This window comes from Heloderma suspectum, chromosome 10 (genome assembly GCF_057233095.1).
Source record: "Heloderma suspectum isolate Gila_16-S chromosome 10, 16-S_ref, whole genome shotgun sequence".
In the NCBI taxonomy this organism is placed as follows: Eukaryota; Metazoa; Chordata; class Lepidosauria; order Squamata; family Helodermatidae; genus Heloderma; species Heloderma suspectum.
Genome location: NC_139467.1, coordinates 13133369 through 13149338, shown reverse-complemented (window position 1 = coordinate 13149338; position 15970 = coordinate 13133369). Strand labels below are relative to the sequence as shown.

At 46.8% G+C, this 15970-nt stretch overlaps 1 protein-coding gene across 1 annotated transcript in view; it reads left to right on the top strand.

The window, feature by feature from the left end:
* LOC146337724 (phospholipase A2 inhibitor and Ly6/PLAUR domain-containing protein-like) overlaps window positions 1–15097 on the top strand; it is a 30946-nt gene extending 15849 nt beyond the window's left edge. Inside the window, exons 2-5 of the mRNA XM_084814346.1 lie at window positions 4448–4573; window positions 8338–8490; window positions 12160–12309; window positions 14667–15097. Of these exons, the coding sequence (XP_084670472.1) occupies window positions 4448–4573; window positions 8338–8490; window positions 12160–12309; window positions 14667–14836 (599 nt within the window). The 3' untranslated portion in view covers window positions 14837–15097. The remainder of the gene's footprint in view (window positions 1–4447; window positions 4574–8337; window positions 8491–12159; window positions 12310–14666) is intronic.
* Window positions 15098–15970: the final 873 nt, after the last annotated feature.

Sequence of the window (15970 nt, the reverse complement as noted above, 5' to 3'; positions counted from 1 at the left end):
TCTGGAAAACACTAATTCCAGCCTCAGTCAGTCTCTATGATTAGCATTAGGAATAGAATCTTGGTCAGGGGAGGCTGGTAGCTCTGATTTCGGTGGGACTAGAAATCTGTTCTGGGTTTCAGTCAGAACCTCTCAGAACTCTAAAGGAGCTTTCTAAGGTGCTGAACCAATTTTGGGGATAGGGTTCAGCACCTTGGATAGTTCCTTTAGAGTTCTGGCTGGTTCTGACTGAAACCATGATGGATTCACATCCCCACCAGAATTGGAGCCACCAGTGTCTCATATGTGACTCAACTACACTACAAGCGAGAAGGATCTCGGATTTCTTGTAGATCACAAGCTGAATCTGAGCCAACAATGTGATGTGGCTGCAAAAAAGGCAAATGCTCTTTTGGGCTGTATTAATAGAAGCATCGCTTCCAAATCTTGGGAAGTACTAGTTGCCCTCTACTCAGCACTGATTAGGCTTCATCTGGAGTACTGTGTCCAGTTCTGGGCACCACACTTCAGGAAGGATGCAGACAAGCTGGAGAGGGTTCAAAGGAGAGCAACAAAGATGATCAAGGGACCGGAAACAAAACCCCATGAAGAGAGGCTAAAAGAACTGAACATGTTTAGCCTTGAGCAGAGAAGACTGAGGGGAGATATGATAGCGCTCTTCAAGCCCTTGAAAGGTTGTCACAGAGAGGAAGGCTAGGATCTCTTCTCAATCATCCCAGAGTGCAGGACATGGAAAAATGGGCTCAAGTGACAGGAAGCCAGATTCCGGCTGAACATCAGGAGAAAACTTCCCGACTGTTAGAGCAATACGACAATGGAACCAATGACCTAGGGAGGGAGTGGGCTCTCCCGCACCGGAGACATTCAAGATGAGGCTGGACAGCCCCCTGTCAGGGATGCTCTGACTTGGATTCCTGCACTGAGCAGGGGGGTGGACTCGATGGTCTTACAGGCCCCATCCAACTCTACTATTCTATGATTCTAAGATTCTGTAAACATTCTTTTCCTCTTTGTAAGGATGTATTCCTTTTGGGGGCCATGCAGAAATCATTGGAACCCATGATGCAAGCACCATTTTTGAATGGCCCAAAGAGTCTTCAGTGGGTACTGATGAAACTATACATCTAAGATGTGTACATCCAGTGCTAATGAGTATAGTTTGTTAAAAATAAAGAAAAAGAAGAAGAAAACTTCTGTTCCATAATGGGGAACAGAAGTTGATTAGTTAGAGGCAATCGAGGGGCAAATTCTTGCTTATCCCACAGTAGTGCTGAAAAGAGAGCAATTAAATAGACTGAACCTGGATTCTCCATAAAATTTGTGTGAATAAGTGATGACAATTAAAGAGAAATGTGACACAGAGGGAAGACAAAGTCTGAGGGAACAGGAACCAGAACTACAGCAAAGAGGGGGCAAGAGAGACAGGGGAAACTCAGCAGGCTTCCTTTAACAAGGAAAAAGGTTTTCTTTGTATCATGCCAGACTGACCCTCACTTAGTAGCAAGCACTTCTCTGACAGATATCAGGGGTACCAGATTTCCACAAAAAGAAGATCATGTGCTGTATAATTAGATCTCTTTGTGGACATGTTCTCCCACATCCAGAGTGGTGATGAAACCATGTTTAGGCTAGACTGAATTGGATGTCTGGCAACATTTGACAGAGTTCCAGAAAAACTTCTCATCCACTTCCAACACTGAGGTGTTAATTCCTGTACAACGTGATGGCACTTCTGGGAAAATGCACAATCTCATCTAAAGTCAGTTCCTGCATCCCGCCAAACCAGTTGTTCCCAGCTTTTGCCCTTGGGCTCCTCTTCTTGGCCTATAAATTGTTCTGCATAAGCCCATTCTTACATCTTTTCCCTTGGTTGGTCCAGCTCTGACCCAAGTCTTCCTGCCTTTTAATCTTCCCATCATGATGAAGACACTTGTGAGCACATGCCTCCTTTTGGTCTTCCTTTCTCCAGGTGAGTATGAACCAGACGTTCTGGTTCTTGTTTCTGGAAGGAATATGTAGGCCTGGCTAGAGAAAGGCCAACAACCTCAATGGTTCCTGGAGGCAAAATGGGAATCAGAGAGCCAGGGAAATAATGTTCTTATAACAGCGTTCTGTGCACCTTGGTGTTCAGTCATGCCGGCCACATGACCACGGAAGTGTTTTCGGACAGCGCTTAGAAACGGGGATGAGCACCGCACCCTAGAGTCGGACACGACTGGTTGGGGACACCTTTACCTTTTTACCCAAGGCAAACTGGAAGAGTAGTAGGCAACAGTTTGAAGGCAGGGAGCCAAGAATTATGGGTTGGAAATGGAGGTGGGGAAAGGACCCAGGAGTTCTTTGGAAATGAGGAGACGGTGGGGAGCACTCTTGAGCAAAAGAGAGAGAGACAATGCATGGGTTACTTAGAGGCAGAAGGGTAAACTTTGTATTTTTAGGTATACAAATTTGCATTTGTATACCGAGGACAAAGTATTAGCATTTGTCTGTTAGTGGCACAATATAATATCCAGCATTATATTGCATGTAGCATCCATCTGATGAAGCAGTCTGTTGTTTATCAAAGATGGATAATAATCCATTTGAGTTCGAGTAAAAGGATGACTGTGCAGGACTACCTAAAAGTGGCATGTGGTCCAGGTGTTTTGAGAATTAAACTGGCTTTCCATTCCTCCCAGGAAAACTTGGCCACTGTAGTTCTGTGGGAGGGGGAGGGGATCTCTTGCACAGAATGCTCAGCTTTCGCCCCAAACTACAATTCTCAGGAAGCTTTGGAGGGAGCCTTGATCACTAAACTGGCATAGAGCCAATGTAAATCGCTAGTACAGATACTCCTTGAGTGGTAATGAGGTTTAACATCTCACAGACATGCATGTCGTGTGTGCCAGCTGTTCTGAAATCTATTAGTCTGCTCCACAAAGAGGAAGATAGAGTATGAATGGTGACACAGAAGGGCGCAATCTGATGGGGAGAGTTGACCACCTCTGAACTCGGAGGTGGCTGACTGTCCAATGCAAGGTGGGTGGATCACGGAGGGGATCCTCTCCTCTGCGCTCTGCCCTCCTTGCATTTGGGCTTGTCAGAGTGGGGTGGGGGGAGGCTGGACGGCATGTAGGAGCCAGGGATGAGCTGCGGCAGGGGAGGGGACAGGGAGTGATGTTTCTGGGTACCCAGCTCGGAGCCCTGGCTCGGAACCCAGAAACCAAAAAAATACTATGGCCTTCTAGACACTGTCTAGCACCTAGAGGATTGCACCCTAAATGTCCGAAATAAACAAGAAGTTTGGAAATTGTACCTTTCTTACCATGCAAAAGTTCTAGGCCAGACTCATCATCCCCTTCAACAACTGTTCTCCCTTGGGTGACTTGGCTGGAAATAATGGCAGGTTTTTTCCACACTGTAATGGTATTCAATATTGTTATACATCCATTCAATAACTTTGCTCTGACATTTGCAAAATGATGAAAGCAGAAAATTTCTATTAGAAGTAGGGATGTCGGAGAATTTCTCCACGAATCTCTGGGAGGCCGAATGCCAATGCATTCGGCCCCCCAAAATTGGTGGGGAAACGGTCTGCCACCCCCCCGCCACCCCCCCCCCCCGGGATGGGACTTACCTTTGTTGAATGTCCCTGGCGCTGGCGGCTCCCAGCGGTGGTGCGGTGGCAGTGGCCGGTCTTTCAACCAACTGCTGCCACCGCCATTTCCAAGTTGGAAAACAACAACAACAACAAACGTGATAGGCTACGTAAAGATTTACGTAGCCTATCATGGCTAGATTTTCAAAAAACACCGTGATAGGCTACGTAAATAGGCTTATCGCTATTTGCATTGCCCTTATTTTCGCCGTAGTCTACGTAAATGTTTATGTAGACTACACGTGCCCAAATAAGGAACGCAAATGGCGGCGCCCATGGGCACCGCCATTTGCGTACGCGTTTTTCCTTTTTTTCCCAAAGTCAGCCGTGATAGGCTACATAAGGATTTAAGTAGCCTATCACGGCTGACTGCAGGGATGCAAACAGCGGCGGCTATGGCCGCCGCCATTTGCATCCTGGCAGGAGACGAGATACGCGGCCAGGGAGACGGGGCGCTCCCCCCCGGCCAGAATTTCAGCGGGGAGGGACGGGGCGCCTCCCCCCCTGCAAAGAATTTCGGGGGAAGAAACGGAGCGCCTCCCCCCCACCGCGAAGCAAGCTGCAGGACCAGGTAAGGGACTTTCGTCCATCCCTAAAATTTGTTTTGCATCACATTGGAAAACAACAACACCCTAACCCTTCTAGATGACCTCAGGCTGCAGTTGGAAACATGCTTCCTAGAGCATTATCAATGGAATAATGATGGGAATATTTCTGTGGAAAAGGAAATAAATGCTGGTTTTATCTGTGAAGTTTTGTGAGACCTATGGAGGCGGCACTGTGGAATTTCAACCCTTTCCCTGTCTGCAGTGGCACCGTTGAGATGTAAAACATGTTTTGGCTGTGGAGAACAATGTAGACCTGAAGACGTGAGGACTGAGGTGTGCAAAGTGGGTCAAGATGCTTGCCTTGTCTATGTTTTCAATACAACAATACGTGAGTGGGCTTTCAGTCCCTTTAACATATTTAAGGTCTTAGTTAAGGAAATTAAGAAAATCCAGGAATCAGCATGATGGCTGCATAAACATTTCTTACCAGATGTGAGAGAAAGATGAAAGAGAAAGATTCTTACCAGATGTGAGCTTTTCTTACCAGATGTGAGAGAAAATGTAACATAAATTCGAGATTCACTAAAAGAAATGCAGTTGATGAAGCTGACACTAAAATGAGTAAGCAAGAGAGCTCACTGGACAGTCAGCATTGCTGTTTGAATAATATGACTCCTCCACAACACCCTCCTGTACTCTAGTTTTGTTTCAAAATCTAGACTAACACATCCTAAGGCTGCAATCCGATGCATGTTTAGACAGAAAGAGTCATATAACTCCCATAGTGCTGGCTGGAAAGATGGTGGGAATTGTAAAACTTTTTTCCGTCTCAATATACATAGGATTACACTCTGAATTAGGCCTGTGCAGCACGTCAGATTCGGCAGTCCGAAGCATGGTGGCCATTTTTTGCACCATCTGCTGTTTTGTGTTACAGGCCTACGCAATAGGGCTCCCCCTAGTGGTGATAAATGGAACTTGCTTACAGTGCCCCAAGTGGTCATGGGAGACATCTCCATTCCTTTGCATGGGACTAAGCCTTGGCATGTCGTTGATAAAGGACTCTGGCATTGCTATAAATATTGAGGCCCTAGTAACCTCAAGACTGGACTACTGCAATGCACTCTATGTGGGGCTGCTCTTAAGGCTGGTCTGGAAGCTGGAGCTAGTGCAGAACGCAGCAGCCCGGCTGTTGTCGGGAGCTGCCCCCTTTCAGCGTGTAGCTCCTCTGCTGAGGGAACTGCACTGGCTGCCTATTCACTACTGGGCCAGGTTTAAGGTATTAGTACTAGCGTACAAAGCCCTAAACAACTTGGGACCAGGAGAACTGAGAGAGCGCCTCCTTCTTTACCAACCTGCCCGGTCACTGAGGTCATCGGGAGCATGTTCCTGCTGGTTCCACACGGACCTATGGCCCGGTTGGAGTCCACCAGGAAAAGAGCCTTCAGTGCGGTGGCCCTCTTCCTGTGGAATTCCCTGCCTTAAGAGGTCAGGCAGGCGCCAACATAGTGTTCCTTCTGGCACCTCCTGAAGACGTTCTTTTGACAGGCCTTCCTTGCATGACCAGCCATGGTTTGTTAAATTCCACTATAGGCATTTGTCTTTTTAAAAGTGCTGTTTTATTCTTTTACTGTGTTGTTAACTGCTCTGAAATCTTCTGATGTGGAGTAGTATAAAAATATTGTAAATAAATAAAATAAAGAATAAAGAGCAACACAAAGCATTTCAATAGGATTCAGCTGACACACTCACACTTTGATAGGCCCCCTTTTTATGCAAAGCAGAAAAGGGGCAGGGGAGATGTGGGGTGGGAACTAGGGGAGAGCAGGGCTAGGGTAAGAGAACTGAGACCAACTCTCCCGGCATGCATGCTTAGTGCCATGCCAAGGAACGCAGGCCTTTGCCTCACAGTATAGATCAGACCACGTATGGACTGCTCTGGCCACACACTGTTGGCTTGTGGACAATAATAATGTGCATGCTGTCCTCGCAGACACATGTGCGCACACACGCACACATGACCAAAGAAAAGCAGATACAGGATGAAAAACCTACCCACACAAGCTAAGGGGTGAGGGGAAGGTAAATAACGTCAACACTACCTATCTATCTAAAGTCTGACAGAAGAGAAGGGGGGGTTCTTTAATACAGGAATACAGATGAGTTGAAAAATGGGAAGGGAAGGAATCGTGACTGAGAAGGGTTGGCCAAAAACAGGCAGTTAAAAGAGCATAGAAAGAAATGGAAGCCTAACAGCTAGAAGAGAAAGGTATGTCTCTCTGTCTCTGTCTCCGTCTCCGTCTCTGTCTGGAAAGGGAAGACTGAGACATGGAATTGAGAAGGGCTGGGTAGGTCCTGGGAACTGCTGCACAAGCACAATCCAGAAATAAAGAACTCTCCTCCTTCTACCAACTCCCTCCAGGAACAACTGAGTGTCACCAAGAACAGCAACTCCAGAACTCCTCCACGCATGTCTCTCCAGCTAACACCTTGTGGATCACAACTTGCGCTGTGGTGTCATCACAGTCAGAGTGCCCCACCTCCCATCCTTGGCAGACAAAGAAGTGAACTTGGGGGCAGGGCCACTCTGAGCATGGCGATGACATCATACCTACATCTCCTTTTACAAGATGTTAGTGGGGAAGAGCCTGGGGTTGCTGCTCTCAGTCGCAGCACGAGTTCCTCATCAGGTCTTGGTCCTGAATTCACAGAAGATGGACCAGAAAAGCTTCATGCTGTGGGTGCCACAATGGCTGCCAATCTCTGTGCAGCAACTTCCTGCTTTCTTAGTTGAGCACTTCCGTGCTAAGACAAGAAGCTTTCCTCTTTCTATGAATCTATGCACAGGTGTAGCAAAGTCAGTAGTACAGATGGACCTCTGTAGTCCCTGCAACAGAAGAGTGGAGGGAAAGATTGACAAGTTGAGTCCAGAACAGAATGTTGGGTTAGTTGGTGTTAGAGAAAGTCAAATGGAAGGAGGACAGGGTCAAGGAGGGAGAGGCCAGGGAGGAAGAGGTTGGTTAGGATGGACAGAGATGATGAGAGGAATTAGGGTCCAGGGGTCCATTGATTAAGTAGAATAAGAGCCAGGGAGTGAATGAGAAGGGCGGGAGAGAAGGTATTGAAACCAGATATGTGGTGTTATTTTTTTGGAACTATATTATGATTATTGATCAGTTATTTGTTTTTCATTTATTTACTTATTTGTTTCATTTAAAATTACTTTTAGCCCACTTTAGGAGTAAAACCCTCTCAAGGAATGTTGACCTGTTAAATAAAGACATTAATGTCCAGTCTTTCAAATACCTGTGTTCTGGTCTTGGAAGAATGGAAGATCGGTACAACTCACCCCATGTGCTAAATACATTAAGAACAGAGTCTGATTGCTGTCTCTAAGGCCAGATCTACACCTCGTGTCACATCATTACGATCCCATCATGGTAACACTACATCCCTTTTGAGCATTTATACCTCATAAGACACACAGTGACCTTTGTTGCAGTAAATCAGATAATGTGGAAGAAAAAGCAGGAAATAACACTGCGATAACGGCATACCCAATGTGCAATGCGCCCCAACACTTATCAGCGCACTTCAGTTCTGTTATAAAGCAGTAGCGTAGATCTAGCCTAAATCAGTAGTTGGTGGCAGCTGGTGTTTTGGGGGTGTCCTGGGAAAAGTCTGGAGCCAGTGATCTGTAGGGACCAGGGCCCTATAGGGGACCTCTCACTTACATCGCCTGATCATGTCTGGTACAAGATGAAGCTGAGGAATACGTGACCTATGATGGGGCATTAACATGACTCAGTGAAGGTGGCATTGGGGGGCCTGTCATCTGGATGGTGGGGTAATTATCCATCTTGCTGTGGTCAGGACTGGAAGGATGTCTTGCATCTATTTGAACTTCAGTGAATTTTTATTCACTTTCAGAAGTCACTTTGACAAAACTGTAACCTGTGCTGCTGATCAATTTTTAATCAATAACCTTAAGAAATAACTTGCCAGATTCGATTATTTACACAAAACAAAACCCTCCCAACTGGCTAACATACAAAGTTCAGTGCGTCATAAGTAAGAAATGTAAGTTAAGGGAAGATGGACTTTTTTGTTTTTTGCCAGTCTAGACATTATTTTCCTGATTCTCTTTCACAGAGGCATTTCCAGCTGGTGTGGCTTACAAGGGATGTGTCAAGCTCACAGAATGTTATCCAGGTTCTTATTCCTGGACATCAGTAGGAGATAAATACACCCTGGTAGAACTCCACTGCTGCCAGACTGATGAGTGTAATGTACAAGATTTCCATTGTAAGTAACTGCATCTTTTTAGACTTTATCTAAATTTATATAAAAGCCAGTTGCAAAAATTCCAGCACAAGAAAGAGAAGCCAGGATGAGGCTATGCTGAGAGGCACTTGCGTGATTCTCCATGGCTGAGTTCGGCAGGGGCAGGGAGCAGGATTGTCTGAACGAGACTCTGTGTGGGTCAGTGAATTTCTGCCATTCATTTCTATGGACAAATTAAAGAATTGCATTGGGGGACACTGTTGCAGTGAGTGCAGAACCTGCCTTTACTCCATGCACTGGGTAGCTCACCAACAGGAATATCATATGGAGGCTAAGGGTATCTCACCCCTTCTGGTCAGTGCAATATGGGAGCTCAAAGACACCCTTCACACAGAGAGATCCCATGAGAATGGTGGCTATTCTGCCTTTTGAAAATAGACAATTGGAATCCTGAGTTTAAGATTATTCTGTTTTTCCATTATTCCAAATCTTCATGTTAAAGTGAAAAACATTAAATGGAGGTGCTGGAGAACTGCTGTCAGTCAGACTAGAGAATAGTGGGCCAGTTGAATCAGTTGTCTTGGTCATTACAAGGCAGGTTAACCTAGGGCTGGAGGGACGGACTCCCGTCTGCCTCGCGTGCCACTTGTTGGATCCCAGCTGGCCGTCCGGCCCTACTTGACCTGCATGACAGTCTGCAGATGCCTGGGGAGTGGCACACTGCCCCCAATCCCTCAGCGAGCCACCATTTTGCATAAAATGGCGGCTCATTCTTTTATGTAAAGGGCCTTTTCTACAAATGGTGGCCATCAGGCGGCCATTTACTCAAGATTACAGGCGCACATAGTCCACTTACACCTGCAATCTTGTATAAATGACTGCTTTACAGAGGCTATTTGCATAAAAGGCCCTTTCCATAAAAGAATGAGCTGCTATTTTTATACATAGTGGTGGCTTGGTGGACCAGCGGGGCCTGCCATGCTTGCCCGGCTCAGTGTACCCTGACTCAGGTAAACATGGCGGGCCATGGATAGAGTCTGGGAGGCGGAGTGGGGGGTGGGAGTCTGCCAACTCCACCCCCCTCTCAGACTCCCGCGACATCCCTAGGTTCATATTATAGGGTCAGTGTAGTGGCCCTGTGTGGCACCAAGTGTACTTTTCCACGTGCCTTTCGGACATGCAGCCTTGACATTTGAAGGGAATTTGTAGAACATTGAATACTGAGCATCCCAAAGCTTGGCACCTTAAGTGTTGGGGGGATTTGGAGATTAAAGGCTCATTTGCTTGCCCCAGGAGGAATTTATTGAAAATGATTAAAGGGTTCAGACACAAGGCATTGAGCATTCTGTAGGGTTATGTTTTATTCATATAACTGATGGTTCTCCTTACTGACACGTGAAAAGCAATGGTTTAGCATAATTGACTAGCAGGTTGTGCGGGGGGCGGATAGAAATTCTGGCAGTAGGGAGAAAGAGGAGGGAGATGGATATGGGGAATAGTGTCAGGGGAAGGAGACTGGGAGCTTTTCTACACAAGGCATTTCTTGTATAGGATCATAGAATCATAGGGTTGGAAGGGGCCTACAAGGCCATCGAGTCCAACCCCTGCTCAGTGCAGGGAGCTTGATTCCCAGGCATCTCCCATCCAAGTACTAACCAGGGCTGACCCTGCTTAGCTTCCGAGATCAGACGAGATTGGGCAAATCCAGCCCTTTGCTCGACCTCATAGAATTGTAGGGTTGGGAGGGGCCTACAAGATCATCAGGTCCAACCTCCTGCTCATTGCAGGAAGCCTGATTCCCAGGCGTCTCCCATCCAAGCACTAACCCTGGCTGACCCTGCTTAGCTTCCGAGATCAGACAAGATTGGGCGCATCCAGCCAGATGCCATGTGTCCTTTGCAGCGAAGAGACAAATCTGGGACTTCAATCCACCATTCTGCCACTGACAGCCACCCAGTTCCGAGATAGTGGCGAAGCAGGAAATAACCAGAGCATAGGATATCATATCACTGTTGCCACCGGGGGTCTGCTACGCTCCATCATTGCAGGATTTTAAGAAGGCTTTGAAAACACAGTATTTTACTCTGGCCTGTTCCTGATATGATCACTTTTTTTGCTGTTTTCATTGCTGTTTTGATTGCTGATCTTGTGGTTGGTTTTCCTTGCTGCTTTTATGATGTTCTTACTATTTTATTGTGGTTTTATCTCTCTTAATATTATATCTGTTTTATTGTGGCATGCGGCCTTGGGAAGGCTTCTGCCTTGAAGGGAGGCCAAGAATTATTATTTTTTAAATAAAAATACCATATGCATATTGCCTAAATAACATGTCTGTTATGGGCATGGCCCTTAACAGCCCCAATTTCCTGGCAGGTGGGAGCTTGAGTGAACATGGGAAGCCCTTAACGCAAAATATTGAACCAAAAGATGTTGTGCATTTAATCTTCATATGTGTCCATGCATGCTCATATGATAATTTACCAGTGTGAAAGTGACCCACTGAGCCAGCGAGGAACAGGCTACAGCTGCAGGACCAGGTGCCCCCTCGGGCAGTCTGGCCATGCTGCAGGCGTGTGCCGAGAAAGCCATGAGCAATTATTCCTTTGAAGCCAAGGACAGAGCAGCAGCTTTCCTGAAGTGTGATGCCCCGGCATGCGACAGGAGAGCAGGCAACTGGCCAAGCTCGAGGGCCCTTGAGTGGAAAGCAACCTGGCACCAGCAGCTTCTGTTGCTCAAATGAAGGTGTAAATACCATCGGGGCACCAGGTATCTCCCAGCCTGGCCTGCAGAAGGCTAAAATGGAAACAGGTTTCAGTTGTGGCAAAAAGCCCTGGAGGAGCAGGGAATGCCAGCTTTCTTGAGCAGGCAGATCCTGAGATGCAGAATGGGCCTTTCTCTACATTTGAGGGAAGGAGCCCTTCATGGTAGGCCAGCTGCTGTGGAACTGGGAGTTGGAGAAGTCATGTTCAAGACACTCACCTGGACCTGTCAGTGATTCTTGGGAGACAATGCATTAATGAAGGTAAAGAGAATTATACTTCGTCCTGGCCTTGACAGAATGATGGGCTCTTCTCTTCCACAGAGTAGGTAGAAACCCCCCAAAAGAGCTACTATTGGATGAGCACATACTGCAAATAAAATAAAATAATTGCTAATCCCACATCCTCACCAAACTATGACCCCCAGGATGCTTAGTGGGGAGTCAGGACACTTAGGGTGCAAATTCAGACCGAACAAAGTCCTACAACTCCCTGTGGGAATGCCTTAAAGTATTATAGTGTGAATGTAACTGTGCAGTGTAGATAAAATCAACATCTGCCGCTTCAGGTCCCTTTAAAAAGAGTGAGAGGCCAGGTGCTAAAAGCAACAGGAAGCCCTTGGGGCTAGAAAGGGTCCAAATCCTGCCCTGTCTGGCCTCATCCTGGATGGCAGGGCCTTCCAGATCAACCTGCCCAGTCATGACCACATTGTGTCCCACAAGCCGAAGATGGGTGGATGGCAAGAGGATTTTTATCGAGGAAGAACTCCAGGGGACCCATAGCGGGGAAAACACCACCACCATCCTGGACACCACAGAGCATGCTTGACACAACCCTCTTTAGGACTAGGCAGTCTGGACCAGAAGGTACTAGACATGAAAGAAGAACAGGAAGGTCCTTTGTGCTGAGTCTACTGTTCGTTTGTTTGCAGTGCCAAATCGCACCAGCCTTGAACCCAACGGGATGCAATGCCCAGGCCGCTACTCGCTGAGTTCGGATAATTGCGACAGCCAAGCGACCACCGTCCAGTGCCGTGGCACTGAGAATCAATGTGTCACAGCTAATTTTACCTACAATTTATGTGAGTAGAGTTACCAATCTGCATGAGAGCATGGGGAAGCCTGCTTTGTTTCTCTCATTCTTTCTGACTTCTTGTAGGCAGAGAAGTAATGGACAAGGCTGCTGTTTACTTGCCTCTATGTTTTTATTGTCTCTAATTTCTATATCTATATCCATCTGACTATATATATTCTTCATTTTATCCTAAGCTAAGTAACACAATAGCTTTGCTTAGTATTGCAGTTTACATTGCCAGTCTTCTCCTCTGCATCTGATGATGGCAGGAAGGTAAAGACTCTCCGTTCTGTGTTTGGAACAGAAGAACTGCTGGTTTTCCTCCCTCCCTGTTTGTCCACATTCATACATCAAGCCTTTGTCCCACAGGTCATTGGGCCTTTTATTATTTCTTTGGCTGGAAAACAACTGACCTGTCACACACCTAACTGAACTCTCAGATCTCTTGCTGCTTTTTTTTTTAATATTTAAATGATAGGCTTTTGATGTGCGCAGACAGTCTTGATGTGTCGAGATCTGGAGGGAAGTGGCGTCATGAATGACCCCAGGGCCTGTCAGTCTGCACAACTGTCCTGTTTACTGTGATGCTGGGACATCGAAGCAGGGTCAATCCCACAAGCAAGGTCAATAGGCAGTCACATGTCCAACACAGGGAGATCCAGAGAAGAGAGGAGCTAGCAAGATAGACATCAGGGAGCTGGAACTCAGATGTTGTTCCAGTACCTACCGTCTGCAACAAAAGGCTTTTAAGCCTGAACCTTCAGAGTCCCGCCCAGAGCACAGCTGCAGGCCGTAAGTGCCATGTAAGGAAAGATCTGCTCATTCTCAGGGCCTTGCTATGAGTTGTTGTTCAGTCGTTCAGTCATGTCCGACTCTTCGTGACCCCATGGACCATAGCACGCTAGGACTTCGTGTCCTGCGCTCTCTCCCGGAGTGTGCTCAAGTCCATATTCATTGCATCGGTGATGCTATCTAGCCATCTCATCCTCTGCTGTCCCCTTCTCCTTTTGCCTTCCATCTTTCCCCGCATCAGGGTCTTTTCCAGTGACTTTACTCTTCGCATTAGGTGGCCAACATATTTGAGCTTCAGCTTCAGTATCTGTCCTTCCAATGAGCACTCAGGGTTGATTTCCTTTAGGATTGACTGATTGGACCTCCTTGCAGTCCAGGGGACTTGTAAGAGTCTTCTCCAGCACCACAGTTCGAAAGCATCGATTCTTCGGCTCTCAGCCTTCCTTATAGTCCAGCTCTCGCAGCCATACGTTGCTACTGGGAAAACCACAGTTTTGATTAGACAAAGCTTTGTCGGCAAGGTGATGTCTCTGCTTCTGACTATGCTGTCTAGGTTTGCCATAGCTTTCCTCCCAAGGAGCAAGCGTCTTTTAATTTCATGGCTACAGTCACTGTCTGTGGTGATCTTGGAGCCCAAGAAAATAACATCTGTCACTGCTTCCATTTCTTCCCCTTCTATATGCCAGGAAGTGATGGGGCCAGATGCCATGATCTTTGTTTTTTGAATGTTGAGTTTCAAACCAGCTTTTGCACTCTTCATTTTCACCCTCAACAAGAGGCTCTTGAGATCCTCTTCACTTTCTGCCATTAGGGTGGTATCGTCTGCGTAGCTGAGGTTGTTGATAATTCTCCTGGCAATCTTAATTCTGACCTGTGATTCATCGAACCCGGCGGCGTTTCTCATGATGTACTCTGCATATAAGTTAAATAAGCAGGGCGACAATATGCAGCCTTGTCGTACTCCTTTCCCAATTTTGAACCAATCGGTTGTTCCATGTCTGGTTCTTACTGTTGCTTCTTGACCCTTGCTATGAGTACACCTTTACTGGGAACCCTTATTTCTCATTACTGCATCTGGCAGCTGGCTCAGCCTCGGCCTTTAGACAACTTCACTTCCTGGGGCTAGGTGGCCATTTAGCCTCTGTGTCTGAGAGTGGGGCAACTATGTTGTGAGAGGCAATGGCTATGGCCCAAGGGCCCAGAATAGCTCTGATCAGCCTCCATGTTCCCAGTCACAGGCAGCTCTTCTGTGATATTTGGGCTAGGCGGCTGCTTGTCATTTGCCTTTAAGTCCCAGAGGGGCAAACTGTGTTGTGAGGCTTAGAGTCACTGGCTGTTTCCCCTGGGGTCCCAGGGTCCCCCTGATCTGCCTCACAGTTTCTAGTCACAGGCAGCTCTTCTGTGATATTTTGCTCATTTGGCTCCAGCTCACCCTCCAAAGAGGTGTCCTCCGGAGGGAGCATGACAATGGTGCCTGGACCTGTCCTGGGAAATGGCTCCAGTATTTCTTTTGGGAGAGGTGGCTCTACAAGATCAAGCTCTCATGTGCTTATTCTCCTTTTTCTTTTCCAGTCGGATTACCCACGGAGAATTATTTTCTCCAAGGCTGTGCAAACCCAGCTATATGTTCCTTCCCAACTGGAAAGTCAGAACCAGGCAATGGCTTGGTAAAACTCAACTTCTTCCAACTGGAATGCCAATGTGCCAATAGAACATCCACACAGCCTGAAGCTCTCCTGTAGGTCGAAGAGAACAAAGCCTCCTCCCTGTGTATTCTATCATTTGCAAAAATGGGGGAGTAAGTTGTGGCCCTAGAGGTGAGAGCAATAAGGTCTGGTACTAAGGATCCTTTGGTTTTCTTCTCAGAGTCACCTGGAGGCTGAGTTTTAGAGGGCCAGATCAAAGAGGGATAAGATGTGTTTTATTTGGGCCGGTTGCTCATGGTGTATGGGTAAATGTATACTGAGATAAGATCATTCAAAATAAATTGATATGGCAAATCAAATCTCTGTTTTGTATATCTTGTTTCATGAATGTTGTTGAGGGAGAGAGTGGTGTTTAAAGAGGTCATCTTAGGGCATGACTTTGTCCAGGAAGAGTGGTTCATTGACCCAATGTGCTTGAGTCTCTTCTCTTCATCGCGGAGCAACTGATTTAATTCTTTCCAATGGGAACTGAGTCCATCACAGTACCATCTCTGGATGTCGGTATCTTGGAGCACGAATCATGGGGTCATCCCATGAAGCTAAATGGTGGGAGATTCAGGACAGATCAAAGGAAGTACTTCTTCACACAGTACATAGTTAAACTATGGAATTCACTACCTCAAGATGTAGTGATGGCCACCAATTTCGATGGCTTTTAAAGACTGTTAGATAAATCCCTGGAGGAGAAGGCTATCAATGCTACTAGTCCCGATGGTCATGTGCTGCCTCCAGTACCAGAGGCAGTGAGCCTATCTGCACCAGTTGCTGGGGAACATGGGCAGGAGGGTGCTGTTGCACTCATGTCCTCTTTGTGGGTTTCTGGTCCACAGCTGGTTGGCCACTGTGTGAACGGAGTGCTGGACTGGATGGACCCTTGGTCTGATCCAGCAGGGCTCTTCTTATGTTCTTATGAATCTGAGCCCAGGACTCGTGGGCCAATCTGGCACTCCATTCACTACTCTGCACTGGCTGATGCTGGTGATCAGTCAATCTGGTCCCTAGCCATGTTTGGGCCTTTGCAGAACAGGATCCCCATATCATGGTTTAATGACAATGTGCAATATGTCATCTTCTCCTATACGTTATGAATTGGCAGCTATTTGTGTGGGCAGTGTCAGTAGTTCAAATGATTTACGACGTGCCACAAAAGTAGCTTTCTGGGCAGCCAAT